Consider the following 24,715-nt stretch of genomic DNA (forward strand, 5'->3'; position numbering starts at 1 on the left):
TAAATATTAATTTACTTTAAACATCAGGAGGTAATTACAGTTTTCAAGAGCCATACTTCACAGAGAAAGTTTGAGCATTCCTCCTTGATTGGTATAGAAATGATTTCAAGGATTAATTAAACTTTCTAGGAATTTATTCGATGGAGGAAAGTAATTTGAAATCACAGTGTTGACAATAAACAGCAGCAAATTTACTTGATATTATTTGATATATTTAATATATATTTAATATTTAGTGTTAAGTTTTCAAATTTTTTTACATAAAGTAATGAAATAAAACTATATTGTTTTTATACCACTTGGATTTAACCTTAAAATTATAGTATTAATATATTGTAAGTATATATAAATAAATTAATGGAAAAATCCAATCAAATTTTTTTTAATTAATGAAGTATTTAAGTGCTTGAAATAAATATCCTTGATAATAACCATAATACTGTTTTTATTTTGTAAGATATCAAGCACCATGTATGACATAGGTACTAAGTTAGGAAACAGACAAAACAAGCTTACAATGCATAATAGTACTTAGCAGACATTTCAGTGTTGAATCATTGGAGGTAGAGTGGGAGGGGGAGGGGCGGGGGAAGGTGGGAGTAGCATGGCTGGAGGAGTGAGAGTGTCAGTCCCAGTACAGAACCAGTTGAGTGAGGACATGATGACTGTACAGCTGATGTCAGTGCTACCACCATTGCCATATGTGTCTGTGGTCAACAAGTGTTTGTGTTAGAAGTGAACTGCCACCTTCCTTGCCGACTCATACTCCACTCCATACTCGCACACCTACCTACTCTGGTGCCTCCTATACCCACTGTAAGTTTTGGTTCACTTGTAATAATATATGTTACTACCTAAACAAGTCAATACAATTCGAAATAGTTAAACACCTTAGTTATTGATTGCATAATTTACTTCAAAGTTTTTTAAATGAGAAAACCCCAGATTTTCTTGTTTTTTTTCCTAAGGAGCAAAACAGATGATACTACAACTATATTTCTCCATCTTTTATATTGCTTGACCAAACATTGCTATAATACAGTATATTTATTGAAATTTTAAATTAATTCTTTTGACATAAATTTCTAAATAAAGTTTATTTGAAATGTCTGGAGATGTCTTAATATCTATAACCATTGCAGATAAAATCTACAAAGTTTGTAATATTGAAAATCTAATTTAGATACTTTTATGCAACAACCATCACATGCTAAAGTTTGGGGGATGGCCCACGGAGGGTGTCATAGAAATTTTTAATGTAAGCATAGGTCAAGCCATACCGTATTTTAAAGGTCCTGTTAAGTAGAGGCATACACTGGAAACCACATCTCAAAAGGTAAATCCAATCAGAAATAGTGGTGTGTACCAATAAACAGTTGTGGAAAAAACATCCATCATTTATACAAGGCCAACTTATAAGAACGATTAATTAAAGATAAAAAACAGACATTACAAATTATAGAAGTACTTAGAATCACAATAAATGTTAAAAATGCTGTCCTTCTGTTGTTTGGCAGTGTGCCATCCATTGCTAAATTCCTTGAATTACACCACTGCTAGATAGGATGTCAGGGGGGGGCAATAGAATGGCCACCTAGATTGCTTGATCTAAACCCTATAAATTGTTCCTTACAGGTTTGGTAAACTCAAAAGTTGATTAAAATAAGCCTCCCAACATGAGGCACCTAACCCAGCGCATCATGGATAACGCTTAAAGAATAACTCCTGGTGTATTACAAAATGATGTATTACAATTTTATCACAGGGTAGCACACTGCCAAACAATAGAAGGACAGTACATTGAATACTTATTTTAATTGAAAGTACTTCTAAAATTATTATGTCTACTGTTTTAATTAGCAATCAACTATCTACTAAAGTAAAGGCCTGTCACTAGCTCTTCTTCTTGCCATCCTCAAGGGTTTAATGAGAATTCATCAGCTTGCTAAAAGCTCTCAATCTCTTGTCACTCTTGGCAATGTAAGGGCTTTGTCCAGGTCACTGTCTCGCAATTGCCTCCACAACATTACCATGCCAGAGCATTCGCATTGGCTTCTCAGGCAACCCAATTTTACCAGCTTTATGGCAGCATTGAAACACACCAGCTCTACTGGTAATCTCATCTTTATGGCTCAGGTATATTTAAATATACTAGCTTCACCTGCAGACAGGCAAGTCTTTGCTTAATGACCTTAAACTAGACCTAAACACAGCATTTAGAGTACTCCAAGCAACACTGTCTCATTAACCTCATAAAGACATCAAGAATACAGTGTTCTTCAATATTTTGAAATATGTGTTTCCATGTCTTAAAACTGAGAAATATAAAATACACTCTAATAAAAACGTCTTATATGTTGAGTTCATACATGCTTATTATTATTATTATTATTATGAACTGGAACATCCTTGTAAGCAAATGACATTTAATTAAAATTGTAATAGGTATTTTTGGTAAATTTTTGTAAAATTGTAAGTTAATTTAAACACTTTATCAATACAATAAAATATAAAAATCTTTAATAATGTTGTATATGATTTTTAATGCAAGAACCAACAAAGTTCCTAAGAAGGAACACTTAATTTCCATCTATTTGTCTGTACATGTTTTTTTGTAACTTATTATTAAAAGTCAATCTTACTCTAAGTAATAGAACTTTGCATATATGTTATAATTGTAAGATAAAAATACAAACAGACACTGCCTACGATCTTTAAGTTTTAATAATATAAAAACTGCAATTTACTATTTATATTTTAATTTTTAATACGTTTTTATTATTAATCCAAACTATATCTGTTAAAATAAGTTTAATAACAATGGATAATGAATTATTTGATGCTATTTGATGATACTCACTTTTTTATGCGATTCATGGGGTAAGGTGATTTTTAATAATATGTATTTATTTTCCAAAACACATCCAGACAGGCAGATGGAAACTAAGTATTTTAGACTATTATGACATACATTTGTGGGAATAATTTCTTTTGTTTCAAATAAATAATCATATACAAAATTTTGAAGACTGTTTTACAAGTATTCTGCATGAAATGTTAAAACTTCCAAACCTGTCAGATTAAACTAAAATGCAATTTCACAAAAAGTGGTTAATACATCATATGAATATTCAAACGTTCTTAAAAACCTTAATTGTAGATTGGCACCAGATTCGCCATGAGCACTTATAAACATTGCTTATTTTTTTGTTGCTGCGACTCTATTCATCTAGCCTAGGGCGGGGTCTCCAACCAATATGGTTCTCTTTGTTAGACAGGAATGTGAATGCGTGGGAAAGTGATCTCATTGTAATGGGGGAGAACTGTGCTACTATATAGCAGGTAGAATTTAACACGGTTTAGGCGTAGGAGGGGAAGGGGATGGATTTAGTTCAACACTTGTGAATTATGTGCAGGACGATCCTAAACCACCCGCCTGCCTTCTTTCTAACCTAACGAAGGTCCCGAAATAAATACCGGTTTCACGCAGCAGCGGAGTTAGATCTTGGCTAGAGTTTCCTATGTAACTAAAGTTATAAGGGCTGTATTGTTGCAAGTATGTAGATGATATAAACAACTTCATAATTAATACGACAAATAAATTTAATTATGTAATAACTTGAACACTCCATTGCTATATTTAAAATATCATTTCTCCGTCGAACTATCGAAGTTGGTAATAATTTCTTTTGATAAGAAATGTACTTTTAGAATTTAAAAAGAGTCCGATTTTAATTATTTAGAGGAAGTCATAATTTTTAACATAGTAAATTTTTAGTGCATTTATAACTTTATCTGTTAAATTACCTTCCAACAACTTCTAGTAGGATAACAATATATAAAACAAATCTAAATAACAAATAAAAACTAAAACCTTATTGGAACGTTCGATTTGAAATTAATAAAAATATTTATAAATGTTGTTATTGTAGCTTTAGGCCAAAACATTTGCGTTGATTTGTCTCTTAACATCGTAAACCGTGCCGGGAATAAAACATAAAATGGAAATACAGTAATAAGTAACAAACTTGAAATAGTAACAACACAATGTGTACACGATCTCAATTCGTTTTATACTAACGCTTTGTTATATTTATTTAAAGCAAAATGATTAAATCCGTAGGACATAGAAAGACAGGAAACATAAAAAGCCTGTTATGTTATTCGGTTTTCACAAATGCAAATGGATTGAATCGATATAAACGTGGCTATTTAACTTAATAGTAATGCATTAAAAGTGTATAATTGACCTGTTACACGAAGTCAGTGGTCATAATCTCTCCAAACTTTCAAATAGAATAAATTGGCCAGTTGTCCGAAATTAGAACCGTACGAGTTTCTCACGAGCTGAAATGGCGAACTGACAGAACGCTGTCACTGTTGTAATGCGAAATACTAACAACACATTTCACCATAGTGAAGATACTTTCACTGTCAACAGAGGATTAACAGCAGATCAGTTTTGTTCAAACTAAGTCATAATCTCCACATGATTAATACTGGCAAATTCACCCTTTATTTCACTATATACCCCTGCGAAAAAAATTGTATTGAGTATTGAGCTGGTATGTGTACGATTTTATCATTTAACCGCACATAATTCATCTGATCTCTTATTGTGCACCGAAATGAACAAAACTAGCTAATTATTTAAACTACGACTTATCATATTTGTCATGTTGAGGAAGTTGTGATTAGTAAACAACTATATTAAGAAAATTGTCAACTAAGTATTTAATTTAAGCTGTCTCAAATTAATTGTTGTTGAAATACTTAAATAATTTAGCAAATTTAAATGTATCTTCGTCATTCATCCACCAGGGTTGGATTTATATATGGACTTGCTAAAACTGCTAATTTTTATAATTTTAAGTTAATATTCATTTAATTTTTTAATTCTGCATTTTATTTTAAGAAAATAAAGTCCAAACACAAAATGACTACGACATTCCTAACGTATCTTAGAAATAAAGATATCAATTATCAACTCAACTTTGCAATATATGTTATTTATAATTTTTAATAAAGCAAATGAATTAAATATATTGCAAAACGATAACGATAATACCATACTGTTAATGATAAAGATAGTAATAGATTTTTATTTTATTTTTTATCATTTATGTTTACGAGATAGACTGATCATTCCCGTTATTAGATAACAGTACGCTAATCTCGTAATCGTTTTGTAATTTTGTAATACATATTATTTGTTTATTAAAAATAAGGTCTACGTAACTGATATTACAACGTTGAGTTGATTCTTGGCCCCTTTATTTCTAAGATATGTCAGGAATGCCGTAGCCATTTCTCGTTTGAACTACATTTTCCCAAAATAAAATGGAGATTTCATAAAGTACAAAATTAATTATGAACCTAACATAAAAACGATAACAATTTCAGTTTTGATGACTAGCCAAGTATGTGAGTCATCGACACAGTGACGGCATGTAAGTCGGACTGTGACGGTGTGTGCGCGTGCGGGTCCCTCTGGGGTCCTTGAGGCGGCGGACAAACTATAAAGGGCTATATCCCAGAACGGCAGATTCCAGGGGGTGGCAAATTGTTGAGGGCAAAATTAAAAAATATAAATAAACTAAAAATATAGTTTAAAAGAAAGTAATAAAACAAATTACAACGAACCTTTGGAGACATAGCCGAATATATATATATATATATATATATATATATATATATATATATATTTATTTATTTATAAAACAAAAATCGGAAAGGGCCAAACGTCAAGAGACTTACTTGGATAATCAATTGAATGTCATCCGACTAATACATTTAGAAAAAGGCCAACATATTAATATTAATTAACTATATTTCGCATTACGCTTCTTCAGGTCAAAACAACATAACAAAACACACACACACACACACACACACACATATATATATATATATATATATATATATATATAAATATATATATCCGAAAAGGCAATCTCTTGCAGTATCGTTTCTAGAATTAAAATGAACTATTTTTGCGATACAATAAATCCTTCTGCTGGCTACTGTACACCATTGTACATTATATTACGTCACGTCACCGACGAAAGATGAATTGACTTGCAGATATGGTGCAAATGTCACAAAGGCCGACTGGCGTGCTCACTGGAAGGGCGTTCAAACGTAACAATGTCTACTGCCTCTACAATTTCCTGCACGCTATGCAGTCGCCGCACAGATTTCGGAAAGTCCGGGACATATCTACGATGATGGTCTAGTGTGTAGGCGTGTTAACTGATGTCGCCAGTCCTGTAGGGCGTCACTTGTGCCGACTACTGCTACAATTATCTCAGCCGTGAAAACTGCTTTGATCACATTTTGTAACAATAAGCCTCCGTATCCTTAATAATCAATACGTTTTCTTTCTAAAGCGGTGCGGCAGCTTACATTGAATGTTAATGCTTTAAGCACAGTACTGGAATGCTGGCTATTTGGCTTGTAACTCTGTTTTATTCATACTCATATAATACAAATAGTTTTATTATTAAGCCGGTTGATGAAATATTATAAACTAACAGGAAGCACCACATTGCAACAATTTCATTGTGTTTCACTTTAGGTATTTTCGTTTTTTTACTCAATTGTATCACTGTTCAAATTGATGGGATGTAACAATTTTGTTACAAACAATATTTTATCATTGAATTGAGTTATTTTACAATACTATAATATCAAAATTTACGAAGCATAACTTTTTATATTACCACATGATCGGCAGCTGCAATGGACATAAACTATTAACGTATAAAAGACGGTACAGTGCTACCTCACGTAGCCTCAGAGAAATTAGTAGTAGCTTTTAAGAGAATAGACCGCGTATCCAAATGGAGTTTGTGAGGTAGAAATGTTGTGAGGTTACACAGTTATGCTAGGAGCTGTAATTCATTTTAATCTTGTATTAATTATCTCATTTTGAAGAACTACATTTAAATGTTCGGTATTTTTGTTATTACCAGAGTGTAAGTATCATTGCCGTTTCTTTCGTTAGCAGCTTGACTGCAAGTAACCTGAACGTTTTAAGTGACAATGGAATCTAGCATTTGATGATACATCTTCTCGTAGACATAATCAAATGTAATAGGCTGAGGGGGAGCGATGCGGCAGTCATCAGATGGTTGAGAGAGGGGCGGCGGCGGCGATATCAAGATAGCCCACTGGCGGCAAATATTCCAATCCGCCACTACCATCCACAACACACAATCTACATGTTGTAACTGCCTTAAGGCCATTAAACACAGGCATCCATGGACGTTCACGGATGTAAAATGAAAAACAAAATTGTTGAACACGTACTTAAATGAGGCTATTCATATTGGCACGTCAGACGTACACGGATCCCGCGGATATCGTGGACGCGTCCACCTTGTACGAGGCTTGTAGCATACGAGTGGATGCGCATGCGCAGTGTTAACTCGTGCAACTAGGAGGCAACGGGCGTAAAAATGACACATCCACAACAAATCCGTCCATATGCAGTTTGAAAAGGCACGCCCAAGGACAACGCAGATGCCAGTGTGAAATGGCTTAGAAAGTTCATAGCTTAGAATTTGGCAACTTTAAAATGTCATTTAGGTCGTTTTCTACACAGTTGCAACTTACTAAAAAACCTATTTTCGTATTGACAAATCTAATAATGCCGCAATTAGTCATATTAATATAGTAGCTAAAACATAAATATGTCATTACTTACAAAAGTATTTATTAAATAAAATGAATTTCTAAAAGTTACAATGAAGCATTATGGTGACAATTTTAATGTTGGAAATTACTGAAATAAAAATCACTTTACTATTTATTTATTGTTTCTTGAAAGGTTCCATCTCTATTGGCTGGTGACTCATGAGCCATTTGTCTGTCAATGTTGATGTCTAGTGGTTGAAGTGGCCCAGGCCTCGTGTAATCTGTAGCACAAGTGTGTTTATACAAAGCTGATCAACTTTATTCTTCCCTTCCATACACTAGCCATATTTTCAGCCAATCAACATCGTGGCATGAGCTTCAACATATAGTTTTCACTTATTTAGTTACCTATTTTATTTGATTAAATTAGTATTGTGTTTCAACACACTGTTAAAAAATGTACATCCAAAGTTTTCTTCTTTTTTTAATACTGCTTGTACTAAAACTGTATGCCTTCCCTTCATCATGCAATATTGTTACTTGATTAGGTTGGGGGCACTCAGTATACATACATTTTATATTATTAATTACCATTTGAGTTCACCATATAATAATAACAAGAATATCACATGATGTGTGACAACAATAAATCTAATATTTAGATTAATATTCTATAAAATACTAATTTTAACTTTATAAATATTGCAAAACTGGAACACTCTCAATATGATTAAAGATGAATATTTTGGCTATCATTTTCTGTTGTAACAGATGGTTACAATATATGTTTGTATAATCCATGAATTTATTACTTCAGCTAAACTAGAAACATACCACAACACTAATGGTATAATGCTTATTACTTTTTGTCTGTTTGTAAGCGTTGTTTAGTATGAAAAATTATTAAATAAATCAAATATTTATAGCATTTAAATATGATGTTGAATATTATGAAAAGTAACACGTAAGTTTTCATTGGAGTTTATAGAGAATCTCACACATATGCAGACATGAATACACAACAAGGGACTGACTGACTGTCCATACTTTGGGTGTCCTAGAAATACGTTGGACATTCAACTTGGAACTATGAAAATAAGTCCATTTTAAATACCTTTAAGTAATCATATTTATTCATGTGTTTACTAAAACATTAATACAAGTTTATTACTTTAATTTTAGTTGATGACAATCATCGTGAAAGGTTTTACGCTACACATTTATGAGATCTGATAATTTGATAATTGAAACATGTTCGAAACTGTTTAAATCTACTCAGGATTTTCAAGACTTAAGACTACGGCAATAAGAGAGCTTATATTAATTGAGGACTTCATCCAATTTTAGATTAAATTTAAGTTTGAAAATCCTTAATGGTATTAAGACCACTAACCAGATCAATCCGTTTAGTAGATTTTAAAACAGTGGCTATTAAAATACTAACAAAATCTGTGACTTAAAAATTCACATGAGAAAGATTAAAAATTTGTAGTCAAGTCAGATGATAAAGAAAATGTCAATTGAATGTGTTGCTTAAGTATTGATATGTAATGTTTGTTAAAAGATTATTAAAGTGATATCATAGTATGACAGTTATCCAGTAAACCAATCTAGGTGGTGATTTATCTTGTTAATTATGAAGTGGATCAAATACATGTCAATGCTGTAATAATTACATTACACAAGAACATTTCCACTTATAGAATATTACTGTAGTTTGTTATATAAATAATGCTCACATCCTTCTCAAAATAAAATTAACTATAGTTTTTCCTGCCTTTTCATACATCATTTTCCAGATATAGAGTAACATGTTTCCCCAACCAAGTAATTTAAAAACATTTCTTATTATTACTTATGTTATTCTAAAACAACAACTATCATGTAATAATTTTACACATGACATACAATGTACATAAAATACTGTTCATCGTGTTAAATTGATTGTAGTGACTCTATAGTACAAACAAAGACATTTCAGCTTGCATGAGCGCACATGATGACAAAGCATGGTTGGCCATTTAACACCACTCTGTTTCCAAGGAGACTCAAGCAAAAACATTCCTGCCAGCAGAGAAATTGAATTTTGTCATTTTCTAAACTGCCTAGCAGCACAGACTGCTTTATTTAATCAACTCATGTTTTAGAAAAATTTGGTTAGTTTTTCAACTACAGTACTGGTGTTTTAACTATGAGTTGAATGCATATTCTATTTAAATGCACTTTTATTTTGTGTTAGGAAAAAGAAGCAGCAATAATAGTTATGATGGTACAGTTTACAGATTGAATTAATTTTTTTATTGTTTGGAATTTTTTATAAAGCCCTAAAGATAAGAAAAATAGACTTTTTTATGTTAGGTATTTATAGATACTCAAGCTATCTTGAAACCATACATTAATAATTTCACAAAAGGTTATCTTTATAATTAGAATTAAAAAATGCCAAAACATGTCTACAACAATAAATGTTTACCATGGGTTATAGTTTATTTTTTATACTTACACATTCATACTGTAAAAATTCACATTATTGTTTTCAGCCAAATGTGTTTGCCCTGATTACACAATATCCCATAATTAATATTGCTTTAAATGCCTATAAGCATACCATTACTTGTGGAGATATAAAATTGTTTTATTTTTCTGCCTTCTGGAAGTCCCTTTAAGGACTGTAACCATAAAACGTAAAAAACCTATAACACCAATTTCAGTCAGCTTAGACCATTTAAAAGTAGTAACAAATATGAACTTAGTTGATAATGTGTTCATAAAAACAGACCAGGGCTAAGTGCAATGACATAAAAAAAGATTTTATGTTAGAAATATTGGTTTCAATGACATCTTAAGAAATAGGGAAAGTAAAGAAAAATTGCAAATAGGTGTGTTTGTTCTTTTATAATAATAAATTTAACTGAGATTTTATTCTTTTTAAGGATTTTTATGGGTATGGGAAGTTTCTAAAGGGAAGTTAAAACAGAGGATAAACCAATTTGAATTTAGGTTTTCTCCTAAGAGTTCCTAACCATGGATATTGCTCACAAACTGATTACATAAGATACAGTAAATTATTAGATGCCTTGAGATAAGAAATCATAAGCACTAACAAGAAAATATTTATCTAGCTTATCCAGCTGTTGAACTGATAACATTTCTAAAACAACTTGCTCAGCTCCAGCAGAACTACCTGACAGAGCTAGACTTGTTATCAGTTCTTTGAGTCAGTAGCTGTCAGGAAGTGCCTATCACAGCTGTCTGCTGCAGGCCATCATTCTCATCAAACATTCCACTGTCACTATAAAGTTTACTTTATAATTAAATCTTTATTCTATTTTATATTCTCTAATATAAAAAAAGTTAATGTTTAAATAAATACGCTAGTTTTCTTCAGCAATTTAATCCTGAAAATGAAAGTTTACAATAATAATTATATTTCATTTTGAAGTTGTTTGGTTTATAAGCACACAATCCTATAAATCCAGTCAATAAATACTTTTACAATATATATATATATATATATATATATATATATATATATATATATATTTTATTAAACACCTTACTCCTTTAATATACCTAATGGTAAAAGGTTTCTAGAGGCCATATTATTGGTCTTCAGGGAGATCTAAAAATATATAGAATGGAAAGATATCCAAAAACAGTAATTCTCTGATAAAAAAATTAACACTTGTTTCGAAATAAATCTATTAAAACATGGATTTTCAACCTGTTGAAAAAGTGCATTTCAGCAAATCAATTATAACTAATGTGAAAAGTGAATTGGTGAATTAATTACGTAAGTAAACAAACTCTAAATTAAATATTACAATTAGAAATATCATGCTTAATCATCTTAATTAGATTTTGAGAGAAAATTAGAAAAAGTTTTATGCCATAATTATTTATTGATTGAAGTAGGCCTGCTCAATACTAAAATCTTAATACATTAACTATTTAGCGCACTCAAAATAAATATACAATCTAGATTGTTAAAGAATCTTAAGTTGAACCAAGAGTATTGATTCTCGAGACCAATAGTATTTACTGAGAATGAATTAATGATTGACTTCACTATATTAGTGAAAGCTCAGAGCATATTGTATAACACCAGATGTACTTCAGTATGCTGGTACCACTAGCATACAACAACAAAACTATTATATTCCCCTCTCTGTAGTTATTTAATAATAGTGACTGTTACTCCTTAACACACAACTCACAATTTCAACTATTTAAATGAGAAAATAAAAATCAAACATGATTAATTTTAATTTAACTCTTATATATTTAGAAATTTAAATTCAAAAGTGTTCTATATATTAGAGGTTTAACTCTAATTTACACAGTAAATTTGTAAATATATTAATTGTTGAGGATTCCCTAATTTGTAAATTGATCAATATATTTTCAATTTTTCTTCTTAAATTTGATGCCTAAAGCCCTCAATCAAGTTTACTTAAAATTTCTTTTCAACTTGAATTTCTCCACAAACCTACATCCTTGTAAATGTTCTAAGCCTGACTTGCTTACCAAAACTATAGTTCTCAGGACAGATCTCAAGGTTACACTATTCATTATGGTTATTTAATAAAATGTTGAAGCAGTAAACTGGTCGGATACTACCAATATTGAATACATAAAACTGTTTTCAATGTTATCTATGGAATATTGCATGTATTTTAGGTCATACTCTATTTTTTTTACTTATAAATAGGCTATGAAGTGAATCATTGTGATTGCACAGTCTCTACATAGTGAAATAATGAAATAATGATTTATAATGAAATAATGAAATAATGATTTATTCTTCCATAAAATTTCAAAATACAAAAATATACATAAGTTTCTTAAGAATAAGCTAACCACGCTGCCAGTAATGTGGTTAGCTGCATGTAAATTAAATTCAAAGTAATAATACAACTTGTTGTGAGTTCAGTTCACAATAAACAATTTAATAAAAAACAGCCAGAATGCCACTCTCTGGGCGCCTAATATAAATACCTATAATACTATACAATACAAGATGCAGAATATCATACACAATATCACTGACAGAATAAAAACGTAATAGTATCACAACAACATAAAATAAAAAAGGTAAAACGAGTAGGATCAAGTAGCCGACATACACAACATAAGAACAAAAATAGTAAATAAAACTAACCAAAGAAACAAAAAGATTAAATTTTTTAACTTTCAAAAAATAGATAAGAGGATTCGTACAACACAACAGGAGCATTTACTTTAGTACAAAATTAAACAAAATTGTATTGTTGTTTTCAAAAAGCCATTGTTTTAACTTACGAAGAAATAATTTTAAATTGTTTATGTCTTTTATTTCTGTAGGTAAAATGTTAAAAAATTTTGGTCCAGAATAGAGGAAACACTGTCTAAAAAATTCTTTGTTGACTTTAGGAATTCTAAAGATTTTACGACTTACATTTCTTGTGTCATACCTCAAAGAATGTGTTCCGTCATTTCCACTTCTCAGGTAGAATAATTTTAGAACCTTAAACACATAAAGGTGTTGTATAGGTAAGATTTGTAGTTGGCAATATAATGGAAAAGAACTGTCCCGTGGTTTTTTATTTAAAATTATACGTATTATATGATTTTGAAAAACTCTTAACCTATCCATTAATGTTTTATACGAACCTCCCCAACAAATTAACCCGTATTGCAACCTAGATTGAATTAAAGAAAAGTAGAGTGTTCGTAATAAATTTGGATCACATAGGCGTCTCAAAAAGTAGAAAGTTCTTAGCGTATGCGAAATTTTTCGATGAAGATTAAGAGTATGTTCGCTCCAGTTTAATTTGTCATCCAAAATTAATCCTAAGTAATTAAAATTATCTACCCTCTCAATATTCAAACAACAGTCACAGTTAACCTTAGTGCAATTAAGAGTGTGGTATGTAATCGGATATTGAAAAGCAAAATCTCTATAGCCAAAATTTATGTACTTCGTTTTTTTTACGTTAATTATCATAAAATTAGAGTTACACCAGTTCTGTAATAAATCTAAATCGTGATTTATTTTACGGTACAGGGATTGTGAGTCTTCGTCTGAATAGAAAAGTGCGATATCGTCTGCAAACGCATTAACCGCACCAGCAAAGGGCTGTTCAAGAAGGTCGTTTATAAAAACTAAGAATAACGTTGCAGACATTACAGAGCCTTGAGGGACACCTGTCTTAATAAGCAAAGGTGGACTTAAATTATTTGTAACTCTCACCTGTTGGTATCTATTCGTAAGGAAACTCTTAAACCAGTTCAGGGGAACGCCTCTAATGCCAATTGATTCCAGTTTATTTATTAGCACGTTGTGATTAACAGAATCGAACGCTTTTCGAAAATCAATGAACAAACCAGTCACTTTTTTGTTTTCATTTAGGCTACTGTAAATTCTGTTTGTTACGTTAATAAGAGTATAGTATTATGTTATGGTGTATAATAGTGACATAGTCTTAGAGAAATTGCTGTATATTTGAAAGGAAGTGACTAGATCAGATATAAGTCTAAGGGTCAATGAAACCAAATGAGTGGTATAGTTAAGGTTTCATAAATGAGGCAAGTCTACCTAATTAGAAAAATATTTGGTGGTGAAAGTAGATCAGCAATAAATATGCTCAGTAATAGTAAGACTTTACAAGAAGTTGCAAAAGCATAAATATATAATTAAAATAGTATAATAATAACATTTTAATAAATATTTTACAACAATTAAAATACAATACTATATTTAAAATGTTTTGTTAGGTCTTAAAAATTGTTCTATTAGTATAACTTTTTATTAGCAAAAACTTGTGGACAAGTATTATTGACTAATTTTGCTATTGGTTTGGTTTTAGTTGAACTAATCTATACATATTAAAATTTATTTGGCTAAGACTCTAAAATTATCTTATAGAATAATATGGATGTTCAACAAACAAATCTTATAAAACTTCCTTTAACCTCTTTCTGGACTGGCCTAGTTGATTAAGGAAACTTATTTTTTTAAATGTACACAATAATTACAGTTATAACTCAATGTTCATTTTCAAAGTATATATTGAGATCAATTTAGGTAATAAGGTTCGTCAGGGCAGCAACACCAGCATGTATGTTAATGATAATTGTCTACTGCTCAATTTATTTCTTTATTTTATTAGGACATTTATTTGGTACAGGAAAACTGCTGTGTGAAGACTGTTCCAGCTGTATTAGTAAAATGTATAGATCTTGTTATTAATAAAGTTTCAAAGTTGAAAATTTTTTGTGGAATGCTGGAATTGATCAACTATTTCTATAAATTAATGTCTTTCCAAATATGTAGACATGTTACAAAGTATGTCTTCACTTATTACCAACTACATATTATACATCCAAAAATGCTCACAAAATTTACTACATTAAAAAAGATCTCATTATTATATAAATCCAAACATAAGGTTGAAAACTGGGAAAAAGAAATTGACCAGAAAGGCTTGCAAAAAGCTTAAAATAAATGACTACTATTAATGTTCACTATATTGACCAATACAAGCATATCAAACCATGTGGATATTTACTACACAATAGGTGACAACTACAATGACATCATCAGTGTCGGGATCTGAGGTCTGCTGAACCAAACAGATAGGTGATGGTAGACTGCTGTTCACACCACATGTCTCCATCTCCCCATTCACTCTCTCTCTCACTCTCTCACAGACCACAGTGACAACTGGTACTGCCACTAATTGACTGGTTCCGCCTCCAGCACCAGTACCACAATTGTGCCATATCTAACTACCGGTATTACTTTTACCTGTGATGCATAACAACCACAATGTTAATAGTTATTGTTTGAAACTGTTGGAACATCTTTTGGTGTTCTGATGTATCAAACCTTATAATTTGCAAGATAGTAATAACTTTTCCAAAATATCTGCTCACACAAAATACAATTGGTTCAATTTTGTCTGCACTTTTCTTAAAACTTGCAGACTGTCTTCTTTTAATGTCATTTTATCTATTTATAACAAACTGTTGACAAAGCATAAAAATCTTTGTAGGACCAATCAAGAAATCCTGGAGGAGAGCGTAAAAGTGGTTTGGCGAAAGCTGGACAGTTAACCTACTTGATCCATCTGACATTGAATATCTTCGCTGTCTGTACAACTCTCTAGTGTAGTTACTGCCTACAGGGTATCGATAACTTGTTCACACAGTGATTTTATGACCTTGACTACATTCCAACTCACAGACTTACTCTAGTAACACTTCTGTTTTATAGTCATTTAAAATTTTCACCAATAATTTAGACACACAGACAAACTAAAAGGATAGAAATAATTTCTAAATCTTGTAGGTTTATAATAAATAATTTAACTAAATTTGTTAGAAAATATAGAAAGAAAATTTGAAAATTTACAATACTGCGATTAATCAATTATTTATAAATAAAATATTTTAGTGGTGTCCAAATACTACTACTGGTGGAAAATTGTATGATTTTTAAATAGAAATAACTAATTATTTTCAGTTTAAAACTATTTAAAGAAGTTTTAATAAAGTAAATCATTAACATGATTAAGTGAGCAAAATATCTTGTGAAATCCTTTCAAAACTAAATTTATTTTACAAGTTCAGGAGTTCAGCTCTGTTCAGATCCTGCCCTGTCAAGGACACACAGTCCCCTCCCCCTCCCCTCCCCCAAGCTAGGACACAATTGCTATGGCCTACTTGCCATTGCCATTCACTGGTCCATTCAGCATCTCCTATCTTTCAATGACCTTTCAACTCACATCTAAAATTGTAAAATACTCTGCCAAACGTATTCTGTATTTCTGTCATTTTTACTTATGTTATTTGCTTTTTCATTAAAAACTAAATTACTAAAGATCAGAATTTTTTCAGAGAACCAATTTTACTTATTAACACATCAAGTCGGACAATATATTTGACAAAGTTACATTTGATCAGTTCTGAAGTTCAAACATATACTGTATATGTCACTATACTCTATCTGTTGATGATTGATAGATCTATTTTGTAAAGTCCTAGTTCATTTGTTTTCATAAATAATTTAAATTTTACAAGCATTCTTATTTAAAACATTATTGCTTACAGTATTTTAACTGTTTCTACTAACAAGCAATTTCCAAAGCACAATTTTTATAAGAGAATAAAAACAAAATTATGACTCTTTGTAAACTTTTTCATCAACACTTGCTGTCATTGCTGTCATGGAATGTATTAAATACGTATGTAGAAATACATGTATTTCTATTAATAAAAAATCATTACCTCATGACTGCCCTTTTTCAAGTGATTTTAAGTAAAGGGTTGAAAAAAGTTATGATTTTTTAATCAATGAAGTTACGCTACTTTGAGTTTGGGCCGATGATATAATCAATGTTGTTTTTTTTATAAGAATATTTTTAAATACTACCTGCAAAATTTAGTACACAAAATTCTCCAGAACAGTGCCTAATAGCATTGTGTGTATTGAGCTTATTTTTCAAAACATTAAGATAACTTTTACAAACCCTTTTGATTAGTTCTGAAGTAACAAACAAATAATAAATCAGAGTCTCTGTTATTAGCTAATGTCGTAAAAATTAAGGGTTTATCACAACCAAATATTGTGTTATTAAGCCCTTATCAGAGAAACCTTGGAGAACTGTCATAGTTGTTTAATGGTTTGTTAATATACCATGTACACACTTGTAATAGTGACTCACACTTCATAACTCTCATAATTTCCTTTGAAATCAAATTCAGTTAATTTCTGGATCAATGTCCAATCTTTCACCGTTTTAAAACTCCTTTATTTAATGAAGCATAGTTATTATAATAATTTAGTCACGATTTGTAGTGTAATATTTTAACGACTTGACATTTTTACACCACTTATAATTTGGACAGAAATGTATTTATAAAATATAAAATGAGTTATTGAAATAAGAAACCTATCTCTTTGAAAAATACTAAATATTCTTCAAATACAAATATTATAATGAATTTGTTTAATGTGACATAAGACTGTATGTGAGAATAAACAATCAAGAACAATTAATTATTACACTAGTTACTTTACCTATCCTTTTCATATAGATTTGAGAAATATTTTATTCTTGATTTTGCCTTTGATTTTAGGAATAGATATAATTATCTTTAGCATATCAATTTTAAAATGGTTGACAAAGTTAAATTTTACAACCACAATGGTCATACTATCCAGATAATTTTTCAATTCAACAATTCAAAATAATAATAAAAAATGTAACAAAATAAAATAATTAGGTGAATATTAAAAATCTCACTTTAGTATAGTAGTATTAAACATTCCTCAGTGAAGTAATATAAGTTATACATAAACCAGTTATGATGATTAAGTTTAAGATTTTCAAAAAGTATTTTTCTGTTATATTTCTAAACACATTGTAATTTCTGTTATATTTCTAAACATATTGTAATTTTTTAAGTTACATTATAATGACTATTTCAGATTTTATTTAGTTTATGGAGCTAAATAGTGGATTAATGTCCTGTATCTTATTATGTTGTATTCTAGAAAAATACTTCCAAACAAATATTTTCAACAGTCCATTCAATTATAGTTACACTATACAGGATGTTTCACGAGTAACCTGACAAACTTCTCAGGTGGTTTCCTCTCATCAAAATAATTCATTAAGTTCATATAAACACATGTCCGGAAACACTTTGTTAGCAAACTATGGCTAGCAAAGATTTCACCCAATTTTGTACAAAATAAAACGAAACAATGTTTTTATGGTATAAAGTTAGGTGATAAATTTATTAGATTTAATGTAAAATTAACTGAAAAACTGAGAAAAATACATCCCAGACCTGTAAGATCACCTCATATCTGAGATATGACAAAATACCCAAAATTCTGTCTCAAAAAACATGCTTTCTTTAGATTTGAAGTACATTAACTTTATTAAATGGATTATAAACAGACAAACTTTTTAACCAAAACTTGTAGAGAATTTAATTTCGACGAGAATTATGTAAATTAGGCCAATAATAAACAGACACAAAGTTTAAACAATTAATGTTTAATTAAATCAACACATATGAAAAATAACACAGAAAATGCAATATCTGTTTATTAAATAAACGTTTTTGTAATTTTTAAACTTTGTGTGTTTTTATTATTGGCCTATTTTACTTTTTTCTCTTCAGAATTAAATTCTTTACAAGTTTTGGTTAAATAGTTTGCATGTTAACTACCCATTTATTGGTGACATCTTTGGCTAGATGTAGTTTGCTAACAAAGCATTTCCGGACATATGTTTGTGTAAACTTTTTTCATTATTTTGATGAGAGGAAACCACCTGAAAATTTTGTCGGGTTATTCGTGGGACACCCTGTATTAAACAGAATTATTCATAATTTATTGGATTTACAAAACAATACTATTTAAATATATAAAATGTAACAGATGGTTGCGATATGTGGAATATCTACTTAATATATTATCTCAATCTACAATGATTTTTATCCTAAGTAAATTTATGCTGTACAAAAAGAAAGTTGAAGATTTTTCAAAAGAATAAGGAAATAGTAATAAGGTCGTTTCTAAAAACAATGTCTATTTTTTATACCGAACAGTGAATGTGTTCTTAGTCAGAATTTGTATCAAGCTGAATGTCTAGTATTTATTACCAAGGCACAATAAAAATGTGTTTGTTCTTATATTAAATTGGCTTTTCAACATAAATTTCTCTCTATAGTTCAATAACTACACAGTATGTAACAATATAAATATTTTTAAGTACTTCAATGAAGCAATAAGTACACTGAGATTGAACCAAACTCAGTGTCATTAGTAACTGTACTCTAATGGTGAGCAGATACCATCTGAGTACTCTGATTGGTTATAAACTTATGTAATCCCATGGAGTAAATTTTACATAAGTCGTTTTGAAAATAATCCCATAAAATAAAACTTAAACATACATTCAATTTTAAAAATTCAACTAGATTCAAAAAAATTGAAATGACTGCACTGTTATTGAGCTCAACACAAATTACGAAAAGTAATTCTTAAATCAGTTTTGAAAAAATGGTAGATCAAAGAAATTGTGTGTGGTACTTATTTTTTAAATTTGTTTCTATGTTTTGAATACTAAAGAAGTGTTATAAACAGCTTTAATTTAATAAAATACATTTTTAATAGGCTACTAGGCAATTAATTTATATTCATTGCTTTGTTCTAGATCCGTAAATGAGTGGTGGAATGGAAATGTCATAAAATAAAACTTAAACATTCATTCAATTTTAAAAATTCAACTAGATTCAAAAAATTGAAATGTCTGCACTGTTATTGAGCTCAACACAAATTACGAAAAGTAATTCTTAAATCAGTTTTGAAAAAATGGTAGATCAAAGAAATTGTGTGTGGTACTTATTTTTTAAATTTGTTTTTATGTTTTGAATCCTAAAGAAGTGTTATAAACAGCTTTAATTTAATAAAATACATTTTTAATAGGCTACTAGGCAATTAATTTATATTCATTGCTTTGTTCTAGATCCGTAAATGAGTGGTGGAATGGAAATGTCAGAGAAAGTACTACACAGAGAGGGCAGCCTCTGCTCTCCTGACCCTCACCAGCAACTACTGACAGCTTTCCAGGACAGAGACCTCAGTACCTTTCAGAACATCCTGAACCAGGGAATCCGGGACTCTTATATTGACCCTAATTACTGGTTTGAGGACCCTCACTATGGCACGCTACTCGACCTTGCTTGCCGTTCATCCAACAACAGCCAATACGTAAATACACTTCTACAAGCTGGTGCAGACCCCAACAAGATAAATCGTGTTCGAAAAAAGTCTCCTCTACATTTTACAATAGATGCTAAGGATATTCAGTCATTTGAACTAATTTTAAATGATCCCAGAACAAACCCAAACATCCTCGACAACAAGGGAAACCCACCGATACATTCAGCAGCTGAATTACCAGACAGTGAATTTCTTGTCAAACTCCTCAACCATCCTAAAATAAATGTCAATCTGGTTAACAAGAAGGGTCAAACAGCTCTACATATTGCGGCCCAGCAAGAGAATGAAGAAGCAGCTTTGTTGTTGATCATGGCAGGAATTGATTTAGACAGTGTAAAAAATGTTGCTGGTAAAACAGGTCGCGATTTGATACTGACGAACCTTCCAGAACTAGAGAAGAAGCTACCAACAGGGAACATTTCAAAGATGGAAAATGGAAGTCCCAATGATCTTTTCAATATGTTACATAGGCGAGATACAGAAACTTTCCTTGCTGCTGTTCGTGTACAAGACAAATCCTTTTTGGACAACCATGATGGGTCCCACACCTATTTACAATACGCTTGTGACTTTGGGCTGAACAAGATTGTTGAGACTTTGCTTCGCGAAGGAGCAAACCCCAATGCGACAAACCCTTCTAAAATTTCTACTCCTCTAATGTTGGCAGGCTACAGAGGTTATGTTCATATTATCCGCCTTTTCATCAATAATGACAACACTCACTACTCACCAGTTGATGGTGAAAATGTTCTCCATTCAATCATTCATGGAATAACTGATGATCAACTGCCTCTTGGAGCAAGTAAAGAAAATCGAGATCATTTCAAATGCTTGGAGCTGCTTCTGAAAGATGTACCACGATCGAAACTAGATATAAACTGTGGAGATGTAAAAGGGAATACACCTCTTCACTACGCAGCTAAACATGGAGACCCCAATGTAATTTTGTTGCTACTGCGACATGGAGCTTACGTAGGCCAAAGAAACGTTCTTGGTCAACCTGCTTTTGCTGATATAAATCCAAGAATACTAGAAAATTACTTTGATGAATGTCTTACAACAAATGACAAACTACCAAGAGAAGATAATTTTGAAATAGTGTTTAAATATAACTTTTTGGCTCCTCCAAAAGTACCCATGAAAAGCTTGACTTCTTCACAAGTGACACTACAACTTGAATCCGGCCAATCAGATATTGTGACATCAGAAAACATGCTTGAATCTGATCCTCTCCTGTACATGAGTCGCTCATCTGATTTCCGTCCCCTTCTTAAGCATCCAATTTTAACTAGTTTTATATATCTTAAATGGCACAGAATCCAGAGGTATTTCTTTTTCAATCTTACATTCTATGTTATATTTTGGGCGTTACTGACATGGTATATTCTTGGAATATATGGAGCACAGAAAACACCACCTGAGAATGATATGAAGACAAATATTAGTAGAGTAAGGCGAAGTTTTATGGATGACGAATCATCTCAAAATAGTCTGGCTGAACCATTGAGAGTTTTGGTGACAGTATTTCTCATAATTCTGATTGCTAGGGAGATATTTCAGTTGGCAATTTCACCAATCAAATACATCTGCAATCCAGAGAACTGGCTAGAGATAGCACTTATCGGAGCCACCATATCAATTTTGTTTGGCAGCACGACAGCTCAACAACAGATCTCAGCAGTAGCTATTCTTCTATCCTGGGCAGAATTGATTTTGCTAATTGGACGACATCCAGCTAATTCCACAAACATAGAAATGTTAAAGACAGTCTCCTGGAATTTTTTGAAATTTCTAGCTTGGTATTCAATTTTGATCATAGCGTTTGCTCTCAGTTTCTATACCCTTTTCCGTGACTCAGAAGACAGTGAAGACAATTTTTTTTTGGACCCTGCAATGTCTATATTCAAAACTGTTGTTATGCTAACTGGAGAATTCGATGCTGGATCTATCCCATTTGTTGCCCACCCTGGAGTAAGCCACATTCTTTTCGTAATATTTGTGTTTCTAATTGCTATCGTATTGTTCAATCTCCTCAATGGTCTCGCAGTGAGTGACACTCAGGCCATCAGAGCCGATGCAGAATTAGTTGGTTACGTGTCCCAAGTGAAATTGGTTTCTTATATAGAAACTATGGCACACGGAGATCCTACTCCTTTCAAGGATTTGATTGCCAAGTTGAAGAATCTTTGCTGCTTCGTACCAGAAATAAACTGCTGCTCAACTCAGTTTGGCTGTTTGAGAATGTTCTCCAGAAAAATTGCTTTATTCTCTGATTTGTCACCTGATTATGAAATACGAGTTTTGCCAAATCAAGAGAACAGGGTTGAGGCTTTTAGCAATGGGCACAGGCGCAAACGTCGAGAAATGCAGGAAGATGACACCACTTGTGTAGAAAGATGTTCGATCATTAGTATGGACCCGACAATTGTAAAAGCTGCCAGGGAGATCCTCAGCCGTAGATCTGAGGATGACATCTACCGCATGCACAACAAGAGTGAAAATGAACGAGACAGGCTGTTTGTGGAGTATGGCAGACGACTAGATCGGTACAGGGACCAGCTAGAGGTGGTCATGAAGACCTCAGAAAAAACCCAGATAATGATGCAACAACTTCTTGATTTGATGGTAAAGAAGAACAAAGGGCCTATAGGATGGTCCGAAGAGATCGGTTAATCTCTGGGTACCTGAATGACTGAATGTAAATAATAAATTTAATGCTTATCAAATATTAATTGTATTTAATTAATCTTTTATTAATGTAATAGAAACAATATATCACAAAACTTTAATAACCTAGAAAGACTAAACATTCCCTCAAAGTTTAGAAAATAATGGAAAAACAATCAACACGTTAACCCTATAACGATATCATAAAATATTGCATTTCTTGCCTGTATCTAATGTGTAAAAATTATAAACCAGTTGATACTTTTTGCAGTTGTATGTTAGATCATGGGAATTTAATGATTGAGTGTACTCCACTTAAATATTAAAATACATTTTTGAAGAAAAACTGAAAAGATTACAAAAATTGGTGGTTGAATGAATTTTAAATTATTGGGATTGTAAATAATTATAAGATCACCAAACAAATATCAATACAATCATAAACTAAGTTGTCTAAGTTGGTAAAACCCTGTCTACTAGATAAGTGCAATTAAAGAAAAAATGTTTCAACACCTATGTGGAGAAAATTAACTCTTTTACAAAATACAAAATAGAATTTTGAAATAAAATTTGTTAAAAACAACAAGGAGTTTAAATATTCCTAAATTTAACAACTATGATTAAGTGTGGTTTCATAGTTAGTGATATTTACTACATTACATTTATAAAATTAGAGTTACACATTTATAATATATGTAAAAGTATATGTATTTATTATATAATTCACGAGTAAGTGGAAGTTTGTAACAATGTTTGTTAAACATTGAGTTTACACTTTAGATTAATGTTTCCTATCATAGTTATATTAATAGTAACTAAGTTACATGCTTTTGTACGTGCCTTGATAACAATGATTTTTATAAATTTGTTTTACAGCTGTGTAAATAAAACTTTATAAAACAGTCAGCATGATTTTTATTATTGGCCATTTTACATAGTTTTTCTATAAAGTACACAAGGACGTCAACCCTCTCTAGACTCTATGGCTCATACTTATTCTTAAATACACCATCTCATAAATCTACCTCTCTTTTAATAAAAATGAAACTGAGTTATCTAATGATGGGAAACATCCATGAAACTAAAAACTTAAAAAAACTTCAAAAAATACAGAATTAAAGTTATTGATATTTATTTCATTTTTGTTATTAAGTTGTTGGCATAAAAGAACAAATTGTTTAGTGCATAGTTTCATTTACAATTTTTGAAAATTAATGAAATTCGTACATAAAATGCACTGTAGACACACCTTCTTAGAACATTTCAAACATATGGATTTTCCACAGACTTTGCAGGGATATATAGTTTTCCTCTTGAGACGAGGAGGACAGTAAGAGCACGTCTTCCTGATTGATACATCTTGCACAAGTGTTGGAGGATCTACAATGTTCAGCAGTCTCTTGATGGATAGCTTCATTTCATTACTCAGATACTCTCTTTCCAGTCTACTTTGCATGACAGGTGTTACGAGAGACTTTGCCAGGATGTTCATGTAGTCCAGTTATGTTTTATTTTGTGTTCTTGATTGGCTTAACCATCCTCAGTACTGCTTGACTTGGTTTGAGAAGTGATTGTTGGACTTCTGTCAGGCCTCGGCCACCACAGTTTTTTCCACAATAGATGTGA

At 31.2% G+C, this 24,715-nt stretch overlaps 2 protein-coding genes across 3 annotated transcripts in view; one reads left to right on the forward strand and one right to left on the reverse strand.

The window, feature by feature from the left end:
• LOC124357490 (gamma-tubulin complex component 2-like) overlaps positions 1–24,715 on the reverse strand; it is a 108,024-nt gene that overhangs the window by 29,480 nt on the left and 53,829 nt on the right. The window lies entirely within an intron of this gene.
• LOC124357489 (transient receptor potential cation channel protein painless) lies at positions 614–23,995 on the forward strand. Its single transcript, XM_046809332.1, has 2 exons — positions 614–816; positions 20,166–23,995. Exon 2 carries the CDS (start codon positions 20,174–20,176, stop codon positions 23,093–23,095), a length of 2,922 nt encoding a protein of 973 aa, XP_046665288.1. The 5' UTR covers positions 614–816; positions 20,166–20,173; the 3' UTR covers positions 23,096–23,995.

This window comes from Homalodisca vitripennis, chromosome 3, assembly GCF_021130785.1.
Source record: "Homalodisca vitripennis isolate AUS2020 chromosome 3, UT_GWSS_2.1, whole genome shotgun sequence".
Classification (NCBI taxonomy): Eukaryota; Metazoa; Arthropoda; class Insecta; order Hemiptera; family Cicadellidae; genus Homalodisca; species Homalodisca vitripennis.